Raw genomic sequence first — 17,847 nt, forward strand, 5'->3', positions numbered from 1 at the left:
TATTCCAGGAATGATTCTGAATCTGCAGCTGCTTATGAATGTATCTGATCTGAAGGCCTACAGCATGTCAGAGAGCATCTGCCAGGACACAGGGGCATTCAGCAGCCAGAAAAATGAATGGCTTTTTTGAGGAAGAAATAAAGAGGAAACCTTTATGTCTCATGTAGTTGGAAGGCAGAGCAATACAACCTTGATACCTGGTTAACGTAAAGGAGCATTTTTTGAAATACCTCTTGACTGTGAATCTTGTAATTCAGACAGAGAAGTGCCTTTGGACCTGTGCAGATAATTCACTGGAAAAATTGATCAGACAAAGCACTCACTGAAAGTGTCACTGAGGAATCATGGCGAAGCACCTGGAAATCATCAATCTGTCGTTTTTGTTGGAACATGAAAAGGAAATGATACTGGGAGTATTGAAGAGAGATGAGTATCTGAAAAAAGTTGAAGATAAAAGAATAAGGTAAGACTTCTATTATTTTAAATATATATATATATAATTCTGTAATATGGGTATTGATATGTTCCTCAGAGAAGATTTCCCAAATGCTCTGGAAGAAGGATCAATGTTGTGAGATGGCACAGTTAGTTACAGATCAAAATGTGTTTTTAAAAAAATCTTTTTTGCTAGTGTGGCCCTTTAAGAATAGAAGATTTTGATGCATCCATTGCTTCAAAGCAAAAGAATAAGAAAGTGAATCTTGAACTTCAGTCTGAGGCCATTTGTTGGTGCAGGGAAGTACTGCAGTAAATTTGTTTTAATGATCATTTCATATAAGACTTATCTACAATGTATTGCTTATTCATATTTCAAACTGATATCATTTAGAACTGCAGTCTGCTTGGAAAGCTGCCATTTGATCTTCATAATGTAGAAAGCTTTAACATGTAGTGGAAATACGGTGTAATGAAGTCTGATGGCTCGCTCTGTAAGTACAGCCACATTGTCTTGGCTGATTTTCATACTACGTTTAAAATCCTAGGATTTACTTCAGTTATTAGATTTACTAATAAAAAAAGAATCAAACTGAAGGTGTGGCTCAGAACGCTCTAATGAGAGAAGTAAAGACTCAGAGTGTTGAATAGAGTTTGTGTATTCTTTTCAGAGGAAAAAAGGTGAAATAAAAGTTGAGAGAAAAATGTGTGGAGGCAGTTTGAGTTCCAGATAGTTCAAAGGGTGACTTCAGTTACTTCAGCAAAGTATCAGCTCTTAAAGGTTTAAACACGTTTCCAGTATGTTGCTGCTGCTTCCAATTGCTTCTCTGCTGTCTTTCTATCTAATGTTGGTTCTGAGAAACAGGCTTAGTGTGGACAACACGCAGCACTCAGTGTTGATGAGGCTGCTAAGTGCAATGGATTACAAAGGGAATATTTCCAGCATTTGCTGCTTTCTGTACATGTCCTCCTAGGCCAGGCTGCATTATTCTTCTCTTTGATTTGTCAAAATGCATTTTAGATGTACATTCAGCACTTCCTGAGGCTTCTTTTGTATGAAATTATTTTGAGAATCCATGCAGAGTTACCCACTGGTTTTGGAAGGCTTTGTCTCTTGAGATAACCAAGTCCAAATGCAATGCTCCTTTTGGTTTGCAACCCTTTTAGAAGAGTGAACATACCTACTCGTCTAAATGGAGCGGGCTAAAGCTGGCATCTCTCTCCTAGTACAAGACTGGAAAGAACAGAGTAAATCTTTGTGGTGGAGTGGGCGAATTAATTGTTTAACCTTCTTCATCATTCATCAGACGAAGCAGAAAACAGAACACAAGAAAACAGATGGAGCACTGTCTGTTCCAGGCATTGTGTTCTATTTTGTAACAGGATAAGCATTTCAGTGTACTTCAGTTTTTGAAGGTGGTGGCCTTAAAACGTGAGCTGTGCAATAGTCATCTGTCAAAGGCTTTGGTATTAAGTGCAGGAGAGTAAGCAGATCACTAGCTTCCCGAACACCCTAAATAACTTTTTGCTTCTGCTGTTGTGTCCCAGTCTCATGTAGGACATGGCAGTAATTCGTAAGTTAAAACTCATTCTGTTTTTTGTTGTTGTTGTTTCTTTGTTTTAGTGATGTCTTAAAAAATCCTACTTACCTATTTTAGTTTTTGTTTTTTGTGATACTGAAAGTCACTTTGTCAAATCTACTGAGAACCCAGAGCTGCTCCATAGGATGTGGTTTGATTAAGGGAGAGGTAGTATTAGACTCATCAGTGCTTTGGTACAGATGGAAAGAGCACCTTAGAAACATGGCTAATCTGAAATACTGTGTTAGTTAGGCTAACTCAAGTTGTGATGCTACATGTAATTCTGGCACCTGTATTAACCAGTTGGCTTGAAATTCAAGGCATTTCTGAAGTACTGTCATTAGACCATACTATGTCTGACAATGATGGAATATGGTCCATAAAAGACTTTCAAGATATACAGCTATACAAAGCTGGTAACTGCTTCCTTGGAAATGTCATCGTTTTTTCTTTTCGAATACAACTTGGCAGGGTTATCTTTAATTATGGCTCATAAGTGTACTTCAGAGGAACATGTGCTGTCTGTGGAATTCCATTTGGTGCAATCTGTTACATATTTTATAGGAGTACCTTCAAAGGAACAAATCCTTTTTTCAATGCATTTTTAATTCTGGCAAGATACTTGCTTGAACACTATACAGAAGAGTGTTTATCTGTCTGCTCCACTCTGAATCTCTGTTGGTAATAATGGTGGGTTTTGTTTATTTCTTTATTTTCTTTCTGTTTCTATGTCTTCAGAAGCCATAATAACTTGAGAGGGTCTTTGGATTCAATGAGGAAGCAACAGTAGGCATAGAAGGATGAAATTGTTAAGAGTCAGATTCACAGTCACTACTCATACTTGCGTTCTGAAATGCAGGTGGTTGTTCTTGTATTTTTGTATCATGTGTAAATGTTTCACTTACATGTGAGAAATACACAGAAGGCAGGAAGGGCTCTTTCTGCATTCTAGCTTTGATAGTATAAAAAACCAACACATTTTAATAGATGCTAATTTCTAGTTGTGTCTTTACATCTGTGTGTTTTGTGTAACTGAAAATTTTGTTTGAATATAAATTTAAACTTGCAGATTAATTGTGAAAGTAGCATTTTGTTTCTTAAACGTTGTATAATGCTTTTAGTATTGCTTTGCTTTTAGTCAAATAACCATCATTGTTTTCAAATGGTAAGATTGTTTGGGTAAAATAATTCAGTGACATAGATCTAAAATAGCTACGTAAAAATAGTGAAATTAATCATACTGAGGGAGCAAATGTTTGTTAGGTTTTTCTTTGGTTTTTTGTTTTTTGTTTTTTTTTTTTTTTTTGTTTTGTTTTGTTTTGTTTTGTTTTGTTTTTTATATTATACATTTGAATTGCTAGGAAAAATTTGTATCCAGAATGTGTCAGTCAATACAATCTGAATTGACTGTTCTTAACTGGGATATGTATTTCTTTTCAACTCTTCTACTATTTTTGAAGTTTTGTTCTTCTAAGACTGTTTTAGGCAAACCCTTGTTACATAGGTTGCTGTGAAAGCAATGCCTCCTGTTTCCTTCCATGGAAACTACAAGGATGAAAAGTGCAATAACACTGCTTAATAGAGCACATTCTCAGCTACAAAATGCTGTTTTTCAACATAATCACCACCAGGAGCTGAGCTATGTGTTTTCACCAACAATGAACATGAGTACGTATGCTGCACTAGTGAAGATTGCACTATTGCCACTGCTGAAACACACCACCCGTCACCTCGCTGTGCTCACATCCACTGCTTGGTTGTCATCAACAGTCAACTAGTGTTGATGAACATCAGTGAGGGCATTTCTTTTTGCATAGAGGAATTCAATTGCAGCCTTTTTCTTCATCTGCACTTCCATGTCAGACACCATTGTGTCAGAGTGCTCCTCTGCTGCCATCTGTCACACAGCAACAAAAAGGAATGGAATATTGGTGGACGGTTCAGCCTCTACTGCTATACCAATGCGTGCTTCTGATGTCGTGGGCCAACATAATAAAACAGGAGGCATTACTTTGAGCAGCCCTCGTGCAGTAGATGTGTGATATTACAATTCATGAAATCAAAACAAAATCAGAAGAATCTGTGCACAAGCTGTAGTTTATCTGTTTGTTGGTTTGTCTCTATTCCAGCAGCAGATCTGCTGCCTCCTTCCAGGTCTGATGTTACACAGGCCCCTGGGTCTGATGGTCACAGCACTTTGCATTTGGAGCTAACTCTCCACCTTGGTATTAATATGCTGTCACAGAGCAAACACATGACACACTTACTTGCTAATTTACACTGCTTTTTTTACCTTGAGTGTATTCCTAGACAGCTTTGTTTACAAAAAAAAAGCTGTGAGTTGTAGTTGCCAGGCTTTTAGAAGAGAGGAAACCGGTGTAATAATTGCTGAACTGAGAAAACAATTAAAGAAAATACCAATTTCTTACAAGAATAAGGCTTGGTTGGGTAATTACCTTCATTGTTCCCACGGTGTTTAGGTTGCCAAAAGTAGTACAAGCATTGCATGGATTATTGTCAGGGGAGGTTAGCATTCCTCTCTCTTCCGTTTATTAAAATGGTATCTCTTGAGCAGTCAGAACAGATCCACAGAAGCAATTTAAGGTATTATCTCCATTATGGTATAAGAGAATCTGTTAGCATGGATACACCGTGTAACTAAAGACAAACAGTAGATCAAATGTTTAAATTTGAGTGACAATAGATGTGGTTTACCTGGTGATTATATATTTGGACTTATAGGCACAAAATGACTGCAAATTAGTATATAGTAGCATATGGTGTATGTTTTTTGCAACGCTGGCTATAAGTAATATTTTAAGGAAGGAGGTTTTGTGTTAAAGGACACTGTTGATCCCTCTGTAGATGGGAAGAAAGGAAGTTGGTTGTGTGGAGGCTGTGTCATTTGGAAACTGGGTAGTTCCATGTCATATGTTGTTACTCTTTGAACTGAAGACTGTTTAAGATGAAGTAGCTCCTACTGCTAAGGAGGATATTCTAAGGATAAAGCTGCCTGTTCTGTGCCCCGTTGTTCCTCAGGAATGAAGATCTTCCATTTATGAAAGGATTTCTGATGGTACTTTATTCTTATACACTTATACTGTGCAAACATTGATTTCATCAAAGGTAAGTAAGAAACCAACAGATAATTTGAGGTTTTGGATGGTTTTGTTTCTTTAAATCCTGGTAATAGTCGTTAGATGAGAGGATAAAGAACTTGCTCAGAAAAATATTGATTTGTGGAAGTGTGTGAATGTTAATCCCCAATATGATCTCAGTTTCCACATCTCCTTTCCTCTGTTCTGTCCCCCATTCTGCTATTCATCACTCCAATTCTCTTCTCCTTTGCAAATTCCCTCTCTGTCTTTCTATTTCCTTTCATTGCCACCAATGTATCTCCATAGTTAAATATTCCTAAGATATTTTTTATCATAAAAAATCTGTTCCATAAGCAAAATGTGAAATGCTTATAAAATAGGGGCTTAAGTAGCTAGATTTTTACAATGAGAGGAAATGTCAATATAAGTTGGTGATAGCTCATCCTTTTGTGGATTGACAGTAGCAGTTACTGTTACTTTCTAGGTATCATGTCAGACATGAGTGAAGACTTTTTTGTTTTCTAGTGAATTTTTTTTACAGCTGTTTGAACTCTGGAAGATTTAGAGCAGCAGAATAAAATTAAGGATACTTGAATTCTGTGCTTTGTATCTGTTAAGATGTGTGCTTTCCTTGCCCTGTAGCACTAAACTTGAAGCAGTAAAACTGTTCAATTTTTATAAACTTGGGGTATGCATGTTCTTTAAGGTAAAGCATGCTAAGGAAAGCTATGGCTCTCTTAAGGCTTCTGATCTCTTCTTTGTTTCTTTGCAAGTCTACTAGGATTAGCAAATATTCCTTCTCTGGTGGCTTCATTTGTGTAGGAATGAGTTGAGTGCCTGTGATTCTTGAAGCCACAAGGCTATCAGTAGGGGAGGGTGAGACTCCTTCAGGGGTGTTTTGTGCCTCTTGCAGGTGCTGCATGGTGCCTACTGCTATGACTACTGACTGTTTCTTGGCTTTACTCTTGTAGAATTGTATTTCTTGCTGCCTTCGTGTTTTATCTCATCTTTACAGAGTGCTAGACTTTCATATTTACATGTATGATGGACCTAATATAGGGTAATTTCTTAGATTTGCTTTGGTCTTTCTTGTTGTCCTTGGTGCTTAATGTGATATTAAAGGCCCTAGCTGAAGCACTAGTTACAACAAAGCTCCTCTCCAATGCATGTGCAGTATTTTGTCAAACAGAAGAGAGATCTTAATATGAATTCACAGTTAGAGGAGTGACAAAATATTCCATTATCCTTGCCTGTAACAGTTTTCTTCTTAATAATATTTTCTGTCAAATGCTATCATAATAAATGACTTAGAAATCTCGGTGTATTACAGGATTCTTTCTCCAGCAGCTTATTAATTTGACTTCTGGACTTTATCTTCTCTTTAATATTAATAGGAGATCGATAAAGACAAATTCTTATTTAATACTTGTGATTAAAATTGTCTAACTGCGTGATTCATTAGATTGCCTTAAAATTAAGGAGAACTCAAATGTTAGAGTAGCAAAATTTGATGTTTGCAATACAGCTGGTTCCTGTACTGAGGGATGAAAGATGTTGATAAATCAGTTTAGGTGCATGGTGCACTTGTTATCCATTTTCCATACTGTGTAACTGGTACTACTAGGCTATGGTTGTTTAGAGGTTGTTACAATGGTGTATTTTTTTTTTTCAGATGAGTCACCTGCTCCCTCCTAACTGTTTGTTTTTTATTGTCTTAAGATACAAATGTGTTTGTTACTATCAGATAAGTTCCTTTTTTGCTGTTGTAGTAGTAGTTGCACTTTTCATATGGTTCTTTTCTCTTAAGGACTTAACTCATGCACCCACGAAATTGCTGTTTTTAAATTAGGTCTTTAAATGCAAATATTTTTATCCTGCAGAGTCGATGGTGGAGCTGGTAATGTGAAAGTTATGTTATTTAAACCAATATCCTCCTTTAAGGAGGAACAGAAAAAAAGAAAGAAAAAAGATGGTGTTATGCTATAATATCATTTGGTTAGCCATCCAAAACCTCAAACTGTCCGTTAGTTTCTTACTAATCTTTGATGAAATCAATTGTATGCACAGTATAAGCGTATCAGAATAAACAACCATCAGAAATCCTTTCATAAATGGATGATCTTCATTCCTGAGGAACAAGGGGCACAGAACAGGCAGCTCTATGGTTAGTTGGTTTTGTTTCTAAAGATCTAAGAATTTTTGAGTAGCCATTGCAGAACTGCATTTGTATTTGTGGCAAACTCTACCATGACACAGTCTCAAATGCTCACTAGTTACTGGAAAGATTTTCTTTTCCTAACCTGGAGCCACGGAAAAAATCTCAGTTTTGAGCTGCATTCAACCTGGTCTCAGCATGACTTGAATTATTGATAACGTACAAGCGAAGATAGTTTGACAGCAGTCCAGAACTGTTTAGCTGCCTGCAGTCATGTATACTGATCTACCACCAGACTGCATACTTTCTTCTTGATTGCTCATCTGAGAAGTTGGAAGACAGATTTATTCTTCTTTGTCATATGTGTGTCAAAAGTACAATTAATATATGGAGCACATTTTTCATGACCTTATTTGTATGTATGGGCATACTATTGATCTCCAAAAATTTTATCCAAATAACACTCAGAAATCAGTCGTAAATTAAAGGCTTTTATTTTCTTCTTTCTAGGAAGTTGAAAAATGAGCTTCTGGAAGTGAAAAGGAAAGGTGGAAGCCAATACTGCCAACAGGACAACAGCAGGGTCTGCTTTCGCTGTCAGAAAGGCCTGGGCTTTATCTTTGACAGAGGAGACCAGTGCCAGACCTGCAAACTTCGAGTCTGCAATAAGTGTCGTGCAGTGGGAACTGATGGGCAGTGGAAGTGCTCCGTGTGTGCCAAGATTGCGTAAGTCACGCAGCTTTCGTAAATACATGTAGAGATTACCTCTCTGTAGGTAATTGTATGCTGGTGTCACTGTTTTATCTCTTCTTAGCACAAGAGCATGTGCATAGCAGTTATACAATGGAAGCTTTTCTGGTGTTTTTATTTGCTGCACTGTTTTCCAGTGTTGTATGTTCAAAATCACTTATTTAATATATACTTGGAGGAGCATTTCCCTGGATTAGTTTAGAAATATGGAATTTTGTAGCTGGTCTTAGTAAGATAACCTTGAAGGAAAGTTACATGGTGCAATAGAACTTGGTTAAATACCTTAATGTTTTTACACCTCAGCTCGCACGTCAGTAAGGAAATTGCATATCTAAGGAAAAGACATGATACAAGGGTAAAAATTGGTAATTTCTTAGAGGGAGTTTCTCATTATTTCATAGAGGGGAGTTGGGCTTGTTCTTCTGTTGTTGTTGCAGGTTTGTTGGTTGGTGTTTTTTTGTTCCCGTTTGGTTTTTACAGATCAGGAAATAGAGATTTTTTTCTAAATTGTATCAAAAAGAGAACCCAAAATGGTAGTTATGTCAGACTTTGGCTACCTAGACAGTTAATGAAAAACTAATGGAGCAGGGCAGAGTTTAAGGTTTGTGTCTCCTGACTTCAGCTTTAAAAAGCTAATGTCTAAATTTTTAGCCAAATGCTATAAGCTCTGCTTTGGTGCAGATGCATCCAGAGGATATCATTTCACCTCTTCTAAGATGAGTCACGTTCAAGCACTTGATTTTATGAAATGTTAAACTGTTAGAGGCATGGCTGATCTCCTTGTAGTCTACAGCCAATTTCTGAGGTGATCTGAATTCTGTGCCTTTCAGATTTTGTCATTATGAGGTCTAGGTGAGATGACAGAGAGGAGAATACCAAACACTAGGTCTGCTTTGTAAAAATAAATGAAGGAAGAACACAGAATTTGTTGGCCCTGTCAGATTACCTTTATTTTCTCTACAAATACTGAAACAAATGATCACAGTACCATTTCAGAACTAAGAAGAGCCGTCGATGATGATGAGTAAGAGCTGGCTCAAGAACAAATAATGTCATAAACTTTAATTTCTTCCTTTGAAAGGGTGGCAGATCTCATGGAGAGAAGAGGATGCATAGATGTCTTGTAACTTGACTTCAGTGAACCTTTTGATAGCTCCTATCATACTGTTCCTGTGAGTTTATAAAGAAGGGAGACTGTGCTCTGGAATAAACTCTGTCAGCGTAATTGCAGATGTGCCTGGAGAACTACAAAGCTCTCTTGTCAGAGTAGTTGCTGGCATTTCATTGTCAAAGAAAACAGTGGTTTAGAGCAGAGTATTCACTGGATTTTTACTGTTCAGTGCTTTAGTTTGGGACTTGGTGCAGCAGATGAGTTTGCCAGTTTTACTTGCTGGTGACATGACACGGAGGGGTGTTGCAGATATGTTGAAGGACAGGCCTGGGTGTGAGAATCCCTCTTTGTTTTTTTTTTTGGCTCGAAGCTTGCTTCCTGAATTATTTCTTGTGATAAGACTGACTTGTCTAGAAGATGAGTGATGGGTGTTGTTGTGTGGCAATCAACATCACTGTGCAGACAATTTCAGCTGTTTGCCTTTGGAAGATAGTGCTCAGGACAGTTTACTGGCGGAAGATCTAGCCTGTGATCGAATAACTCGTTTGTTATGGGAGGCTGGGGGATGATACCATTGTATCCTGTGAAGGCAAGATACAAGTTGACGCCTCCCTGCTCCCTCTTATCTGTTGGCAAGGCTAGGAAGATAGGAACAAAGGAGTTTCCGCTGAGATCCCAAAGCCAGAAGCTGCCACTTCAAGAAGAACTAACTCAACCACCTTAGGTTTGAGCTGTCACTCCAAAGACAGCTGACTCGACCACTTTGGAACGATTGAAAAGGGGCCATCATCTCCAGTTGTTGCAATTGTCATCATCAACAGAACAATACCTGATGACCCACCACTACCAATCACTGAACTACGAACCTCACTGGATCCATGGTGGTGACTATCTCCCTCTTGCTTCCTATAAAGACTCCTTGCTTCTTCTTTTCTCTCTTTTCTATTGCTCTCCTTCCCTTTCTCATTACCCTAATTCATAATAGTGTTCGTCCTCCCCTTCCCAATTTCCCTAATTAAGATTTGTGATAACTTGGTCGGACCAACATTTGAACCGTTGTTTCTTAATCTCATGCCAGGTATATAGATAATAAAAGAAAATAAAACACAGAGTGAGAAAAAAAGCTTAAGCAGTTGGTCCTTAGGAAAGGACTTGTATATTGCATTGAACGAAAAGCTGAACATGAGTCACATAAATCAACAGTTTTTTGCAGCTGCGGATAAGTCCGGCATCACTCAGGATGTGCAAACAGAAGTTTGGCCTATGAAATACATGTTACTGTCATTTTTTGTATAGAGTACTCTGCCTCATTTTGTATAGGATGCTATAAATTGGTCAACTGGGGAGGGTTGAGCGGAAAATAGTGATAATGAGCCTAGAACATGGTGTGTCCAGGGTAATGGAGGGAGACAGAAACGTTTGGCCTAGGCAAGAGAGAAGTTGAAATAACTGAATTTAGAATCTACAAAAGGCAACTGCATTGTGGATGTGTACAAGCTGTTCTACATACTGACTTTGGATGGAAGTAATGTGATTCTTGAATTGCAGTGAAAAGATTTGGGGTAGGTGGTATGAAAAAGCTATTCATATAATCGGGAGAGGACGCAGAATCTTGTTTTAAAAACAGGCTACACAAACCTGTCTCAGGAATGATGGCGTCAGTAGTTGGTTCTGTTTTGTGACTGAAAGGTGAATGTGGCCACCTCTCAAAATGTATGTGGTTGTGTTGCATTCTGCATGCCAAGCAATGGCCCTAGCAATCATCTTGAATATCAACTCCAGCTGAAGCTTGCATGTAAGTTACTACAAAGCATGGTATAAGTTTAAAGCCTTGACAACCCTAGCATTATGTATTTTTACTAAATTCAAATCTTAGTCCTTTTTGTTTTTATATGTTGTTTTTGTAAGACTATAATGGCAGTTAATGATCTGTAAAATGATTGCTATGCTGCTAAGAAAACACATTATCTTCTACGTGGATAATGTAGAGGTGATGCAGATGGGTATTTCAGTTAAATCCAATCTCTATGCATAATTCTACTTTTAAATTCTTTCGTTTTTGCTCTCTTCTGTTTTACTTAAATGAGAAAGGCAGGGAAAATTAGGATTATTAGGCTTTCTGAATTACATTTAGGAAGTTAATAGAAAGGGAGGCTTTGACAAGATTGAAAGGCTGAAGGCAAGGACAAGAAAAATGAGAAACCAGTGCCAAGAGAGACAGTTATGCTGCATGAATAAGAACACAAGATAGAAGGAGAAAAAACTTTAAGTTACATGGCACTGATCTTCATACAGTGTTTGAGTCCATTAAACTGAGTTGTTTAACCATGCTAGTGACTTAGAAAAACCTAGCAATTTTTCCTTTTTCTTTACGCTTATTTTCTTTTACCAACCTTCATGAAAGAGGTATAAGACAACACTGGTATAGACACTAGCACCTACTGTAACAGCTGTATGTTGTACACTCTGTAAGTCTCTTAAAAGACAGGGATGGATTCTTGGCCTTCATGAACTCTCTTTGGTTTTGTTGTGATACTAATTATTGGTTGCTCTGCCAGGATAGTCCACAAGAATGTCTATTAACTACTGCTTAATGTAATGGTAGTGGCAGTAAACAGCATGGTATACTATATAATAATAATCTTGCTTATCTGAGGGAACACATTCAAAAGTAAGTCTTTCTTGAAAAGTCTGCTGCAATACACATGGTGTCAGTGAAGAAATTTGTATACTGAGAATCTACTGTGTTTAGCAAAAGAGATGTTTAAGTACCGCAAAATGTGTTGGATAAATCACCTGAACTACACAAATAATAATACAAAATAGTTGCTGAAACAAAAGACATCTTAGGGCACCGAAAGAGAATGTTGATAATATCAGCCAGCCTTGGTCTATTGCTTCTTTTAATGCATTTTGACCCTTTCTTGTTTCTTGAGTCCAGCCTATCCACTCATGAACAGGAGTTTGGGACTTCTGTCCTATAGCCTTTGATGAAATAGCATCGATGAATAGCATTAATATTTAGAGTGAGTTTGTGTGCAGCTACAGAAATACAAAAATTAATAAAAATGAGAAAAAAAAGGGCCAATTTGTAAGTGTGTTGATTGATTTGAAGGTCAGTTTATCTCAAGATACTCCTTTAGTAAAACCCAGTATTGTTTTCTGAACAAATTAAACACTTGTATGGTAGCATAATGGTAGCTGAAAGGATGAGGTACCGTTTGCTTAATAATAAAATCTATCTTGTTGTTTTTCTGTCCACCAGAGTGTCTTCATGTGGCAGTAAGCAAGTCTGACTTAATCTCTTCAGTGCCTCCAAATAATCTTTAGTACCTTTTAATACTATTTCACTGAGGTCAGGTGGTGATGAAGAAGCTCATTACAAATCATTAATTACATTCTAAACCACTTTCAGAGAGAGCTTTAGTGAATTTGAGGAAAGAAATTTGGATGTAAAAAGTGAGAGATATTTGTTAGAATTTTTAAGAATAACAGACTGAGATTTATACATAAACTACCTTGCAGTTTTTAGTTACAGAGGAAGGATACTCCATTTGTATGTCCTTAAGGAGAAAGTAACTTGTTTTTTTTCTGTTATCAGAGTTATTACCAGATAGGATATAAGGTTGCAAGATTAATTATTCAAAGGTCAAGAAGAGCTAGAGCCAAGTCTTCTCCCAGATTCTGTGGTCTGTTGTCACTGAGGGTAGAGAATAAGATAGTCTTTATTAATGAGATGAGATGTTATAGTGTTTAATGAGATAAAACGAGCCTTTGTGTAGCAGTGCACTTGGTGAAAGAGAAAGTTTTTTGCTCCGTTCCTTGCATATGAGGAACAGCTGAGTCATCAGCACCTATCAAACACAGGTGCTAGAAGAGACACTTTCCATCTAGGTCACATTTTTCCTGTATCATCTTAAAATGTGATTAAATTTGTCATTTAATTTAAAATCACATTCTTCAAGCAGTCTTCTAGTTTTTCATCTTAATGCTGTGTTCTTCATCGTGGTTATGTTTAGATGTATATGAACGGGGACTTTATTTTTGAATTCGTCAGCAAGATGAAATACCTAGGTGGCCCAGGTTATTACAATTGAATTAAGCAGTGCTGGGAGACCTATCTTCATCTGTGCAATAATTATATTGTCTCAAAGTGTCATGAAAACTCAGTATCATTGTGACAGTTACTCACATTAGGATCTTGAGAATAGATACTTCAAATGCTTTAGAATAAAAATGTTCATCAGATTTCCCTCCATACCAACTTCCATGTACGTTTGTCTTCTTTTAATAGAATCATAATTTTCTATTTAGTAGCCTCACAGCATATAAAAAATACTCTGAAATTAATTTATGCTGTAGAAAGTATTCTGTGCAATTGAATGCATGCAAAGGTGGGTGTGTATGTTTTGGTTATTTATCTATAGGCTACACTTTATCCAGCTTTTGGTCCTGCTGTTGTTTTCCAATTTTACTTCCCAAAGAGGAAGTGAGATACTTGGTAGTGGTGTTTTTCTGTTTTTGTTTTTTTTTTTTTCTCACAGAAAAAGTAAAAATTGGTAATTTCCATCTTAAGTGGAATTTAACAATGAAGTGTCTTCCAAAAATGAGAGTGGAAAATAACAAGCTGAGTTGTTGGTAGGGACAGGCTACAGGTTGTATTGTTTGGAAGCTGAGCAATGTGTTAATGAAGCTACTGTGTTTATTGGGAGATTAGAGAGGAAGAAGCATGAATACTCCCTCTCACACATGTATGTAATTATCAGGCTCACTAATTAAAACACACTGAGGAGTTTATGCAGTACCTATAGTGTTTTGTTCTAAATGTAGCTACTTGAACATGATTTTCTTTAAAATTTTCCTACGTATTTTGAGAATAGGGAAATGCAGTCAACAACAATTGCTACTGTTAAAATTTATAACTCCAGTTTCCTTCTTTCTAAAGGTACTGGTTTTAACATCTGTCACATATCCAGGAAGGCCAGGCTAAACATTTTTTTGTAAAACACATTTTTGTAAGTTTGTATGTAGCTGTGTGTAGCTAACTGATGAAGGAAAGAAAATACCTATGTGTACCATGATTGCAGCAGTGATGGAACCTGAATCCATTTCAAAAACAACTGAGAACAAACCTGGGAGAACTGATTTGATGTAATGCTGTGTATGTGATCTTGATTCTCTTCCCACTGGAACAATTATCTAGTTGGAAATGGTTAATTTAGATTCGGTATCAAAAATAGAAGAAAAATGTGCTATTTTAGTAGGAAAGACAGCCTGCCTTTGTCATAATTATATGTGCATGAAAATAATGTCATTGTAAGATGATTAGGTTTCAATTTTTGTTTCGGAATGTCAAGTGCAATTATGAAATTCAAACCTCAAGTCAGAAACTTTGGCATATAATCTGAAATCATTTTCATTCATGTAGAACAAGAATTATTTTTGTAGATATTCCTGCAGTGCATGAATGATTAATATTATATGAACATTAGCCTTCCTACGAATTGTTCAGCATACATAAAAAATACATTTGCACATGTCTCATCCTGTATTAGTGTGCTAAAAAGTACAGAGCTTTTTATTTTTCCCACTTATTTCATTAAAATGTGATATTTTTATAGAATCTGTTAGGTATGGACACTTTCACAAACGAGTGCTACCAGAGGCTGGGAAGCCAAGACAAAAGTGATGTCGATATTAAGGATAAAGGTCCAATGTAAAGGTTGAGGCCTCTATACTTGCTCCAAGTACTCTCAGAATAGCTGACTACAGATGGTTTCCAGAAGGTGGATGTCAGGGGAGGACCTCCTACCTCTACCCAGACCATAAATGAAGCCTGTATCCAAGGGGAAAATGACACTTGGGGAGTTTTGTGTCAAACCTAGGAGTAGCTGAGGGAAAAATAAGTGAACCACGTAGACCATCTAATATATCATTTATGTTGTAGTAGAATGCACTGGTATAGTTCAGTGTATGACAGTTTTACAATGTGATACAAAGCACTAAACTTGCTGTAAACCTTGACATAAAAATAACTGCACAGGGAAGTGCATGCTGTAAATGAATTGTGAAAATATATGTTTGGAAAAAACTGGCATATAGGTTCTAATACAGTGACTCTAATATTCGTATCTTAAAAAAAAAAAGTAATTTAACATTTCTGAGTGGAAATGCAGAGATTTTATTTAACACCTTGCATAGTGACTTACTGTGCATACAAAATACATGATTTTGACATTAGAAATATGCAACAACGAGGTAAGGCAGTGATCTTCTGCTACCTCATTTGTGTGCATGTTTTGGATTTGGAATTTTCATGCCAGGAAGGCTAAATTATTTCTTTTCTGGAATAGGTTAGCAAGTTTTCTTACTGGACATAAAGTAATTAGGAATGTGTCTGGAACTGAATCATTTTTTGAGTGATTTTATATATTTATTTATTCATCCATTTGGAATATTTGTGATTAGTGGCTTTTTGCCATCAACTGTACGTGGTAGGGCAACAAAAGTGGTGATGCTTTAATATAATGAAACCTGTTCAAAGACACCTGGCAATTCGCATTAAAAACTTACCAAAGGAAAACAGCAATGATGCAGGCTTTGTTTTTGTGAGTATAAGCAGAAGGATTTGAAATCTTTCCAGTTACCTCCAGAAAAGACAGCATTATCCAAAACAATAGCAAAGCCACAAGTTCTGTCTGAACTCTGAACACACATATGGGTAATTTGTAACAGTCCTGACATGTGGAAAGACTGCATTTAGTGGCTTTTTGTCTTCTTCCCATACAGACAACTAAGGATAGTGACAGGAGAATGGTTCTTTGAAGAGAGAGCAAAGCGCTTCAAACAATCAAATCTCGGAACCGATGTTGTCAGACAGTCCATCCTGCGCAAGTCCCCAGGTAGGGACCTCAACACAGGGATTTGCTGCATACACTTAATACGTTCAAATCATTTTCCCGGGGTGTTTTACCTGTGTTGTATTTCATTCTTCACTGTAGAAGATGTAAGCGTGATCAATAATCAGCCATTATTCATTTTTGTCTCTCTTATTTGTGATGGTAATATGTGAAACGCACGATCCATGATTTCCATTTTGGAAAGTCAGGTGAGATTGGAGAGGTACCTTTGGTTCAGGTACCTCCAATAAATTGCACCCGCATGCTTACGTAAAGAAAGCATTCTGCTGTCCTGATTGAGCAGAGCAAGCACGTGCTGTTTGTGAGCTGCTGTACTACCTTGCTGGTACCACTGGATTAAGAAATAGGAGTTCAGCCTGAATCCTTATGCTTCGCTCTTCTCATAATTATTTCACTCTGATCACAGAAATTGGTACTTAAGTATAGTCTCTTTTCAGAGGTGGCATTCATGTCTTTCAGTACTAATGTGGTACTTACTGGCAGGTTGTAGGGGAAGGTCTGGTTTACTGCTATTGCAAGAATCTCAGGTGCAAATATACTGCTTAGCAAAATGCTGATCTTCTGATCTTTCCAATACCAGCATGCTTCAGAAATTGTTGGACTGATGTATCTAATGTTTCTGGTGTTCTTTTTTTTTTTTTTTTTTTTTTATATATTTTCATATTGTGTGACTTTTTTTTTACTATATATTTATATTTGATAGACACATTTGAAAAAATGAGCCATTTTTTCTGCCATCTGCTCCCAAATGAGCATGCATTTTAATTAAGAAAACATTATTTCATGCAACACAGAAAATGCGCTACACTGCAAAATTATGTTTCAAGTCCTTTGATTATTAACTGTAGTGTCAGTGATGAATTCAGAAACATAGTTCAACAGTAAAGCTGGGAGGAAGAAACATTTCAAACTACTTGAACTTTATTTTTCCTTTATTAAACAGCAAAACTAACGAGCCCTCCCAGCTGTTTTCATATGATATTTTATCATGTGGTTTCATTTAATACTGAAACATTGAAAACCTATTTTTGCAGATTGTTTAATGTTTGCTGCCTTTACGTGTTTAAATATTGATTTTTGTTGTTGTTGTTTTTTCGTTCCCCTTCACTGTAGATACAATTTCCAGTAAGGCTGGAGAAAGAACGTTCAAAGATCAACACCAAGAGAATGAAGAAAAAGAAATATCACCCTCCTCCCTAACTGGACATAAATCAATCTTTGGCAAACCTAGAAAGATAGGGTAAAGCCTTTTCTTTTTAGAAAGTGAAAATCTCATAACAGCTGCATGCGGTCAAATGGATTGTCTTTTGAGACTCTCCAACAGTTCACATCAGCCCCAAATTTTCCAGAGTTAGAAAGACTCTTCAATTGAAAGCTGCTTCCTATAATTAGACTGCCGTCTCCAAGGAAATACAGCTGTAATTATCCTTCAGCTATAAACATAGCAGGAAAAAAAAGCAATTTAACTGCTGGATTATTCCTATTTATATTTGAAATAGCAGAGGGTCTCTAAAGACATTTGCTGAGAAAGCAAATTCAAGAAAGGCCTGTTTTCTACATATACTCATTGCTCCCATTTACAAGTCATGTTTTCCTTTGGCTTCTAGCTGTGCAAATTTAGTCTAACAACCAAGCAGTGCTCCTTTTTTTTTTTTTTTTGTGTTGTGACAGTGAATAAAGAGATGTGATGGTGGTCATTTTACAGCCTGTGAAGTGTATAACCCCACTTAGGCCATGGCCTTAGAGAAGTGCTCGCTCATTCTCAGGGGACATGGACAGATGCATTGAATATATGGTT

General features: G+C 36.9%; 1 protein-coding gene across 1 annotated transcript in view; it reads left to right on the forward strand.

The window, feature by feature from the left end:
- Nucleotides 1-344: 344 nt before the first annotated feature.
- The window catches only part of SYTL5 (synaptotagmin like 5), a gene marked incomplete at both ends in the record, with an annotated part of 44,760 nt that continues 27,257 nt past the window's right edge, over nt 345-17,847 (forward strand). Inside the window, 4 exons of the mRNA XM_079549805.1 lie at nt 345-463; nt 7,779-7,994; nt 15,919-16,031; nt 17,163-17,289. Coding sequence (XP_079405931.1) covers nt 345-463; nt 7,779-7,994; nt 15,919-16,031; nt 17,163-17,289 — 575 coding nt within the window. The remainder of the gene's footprint in view (nt 464-7,778; nt 7,995-15,918; nt 16,032-17,162; nt 17,290-17,847) is intronic.

The sequence above is a fragment of the Tetrao urogallus genome (assembly GCF_951394365.1).
Source record: "Tetrao urogallus genome assembly, chromosome: 1".
NCBI classification, from domain to species: Eukaryota; Metazoa; Chordata; class Aves; order Galliformes; family Phasianidae; genus Tetrao; species Tetrao urogallus.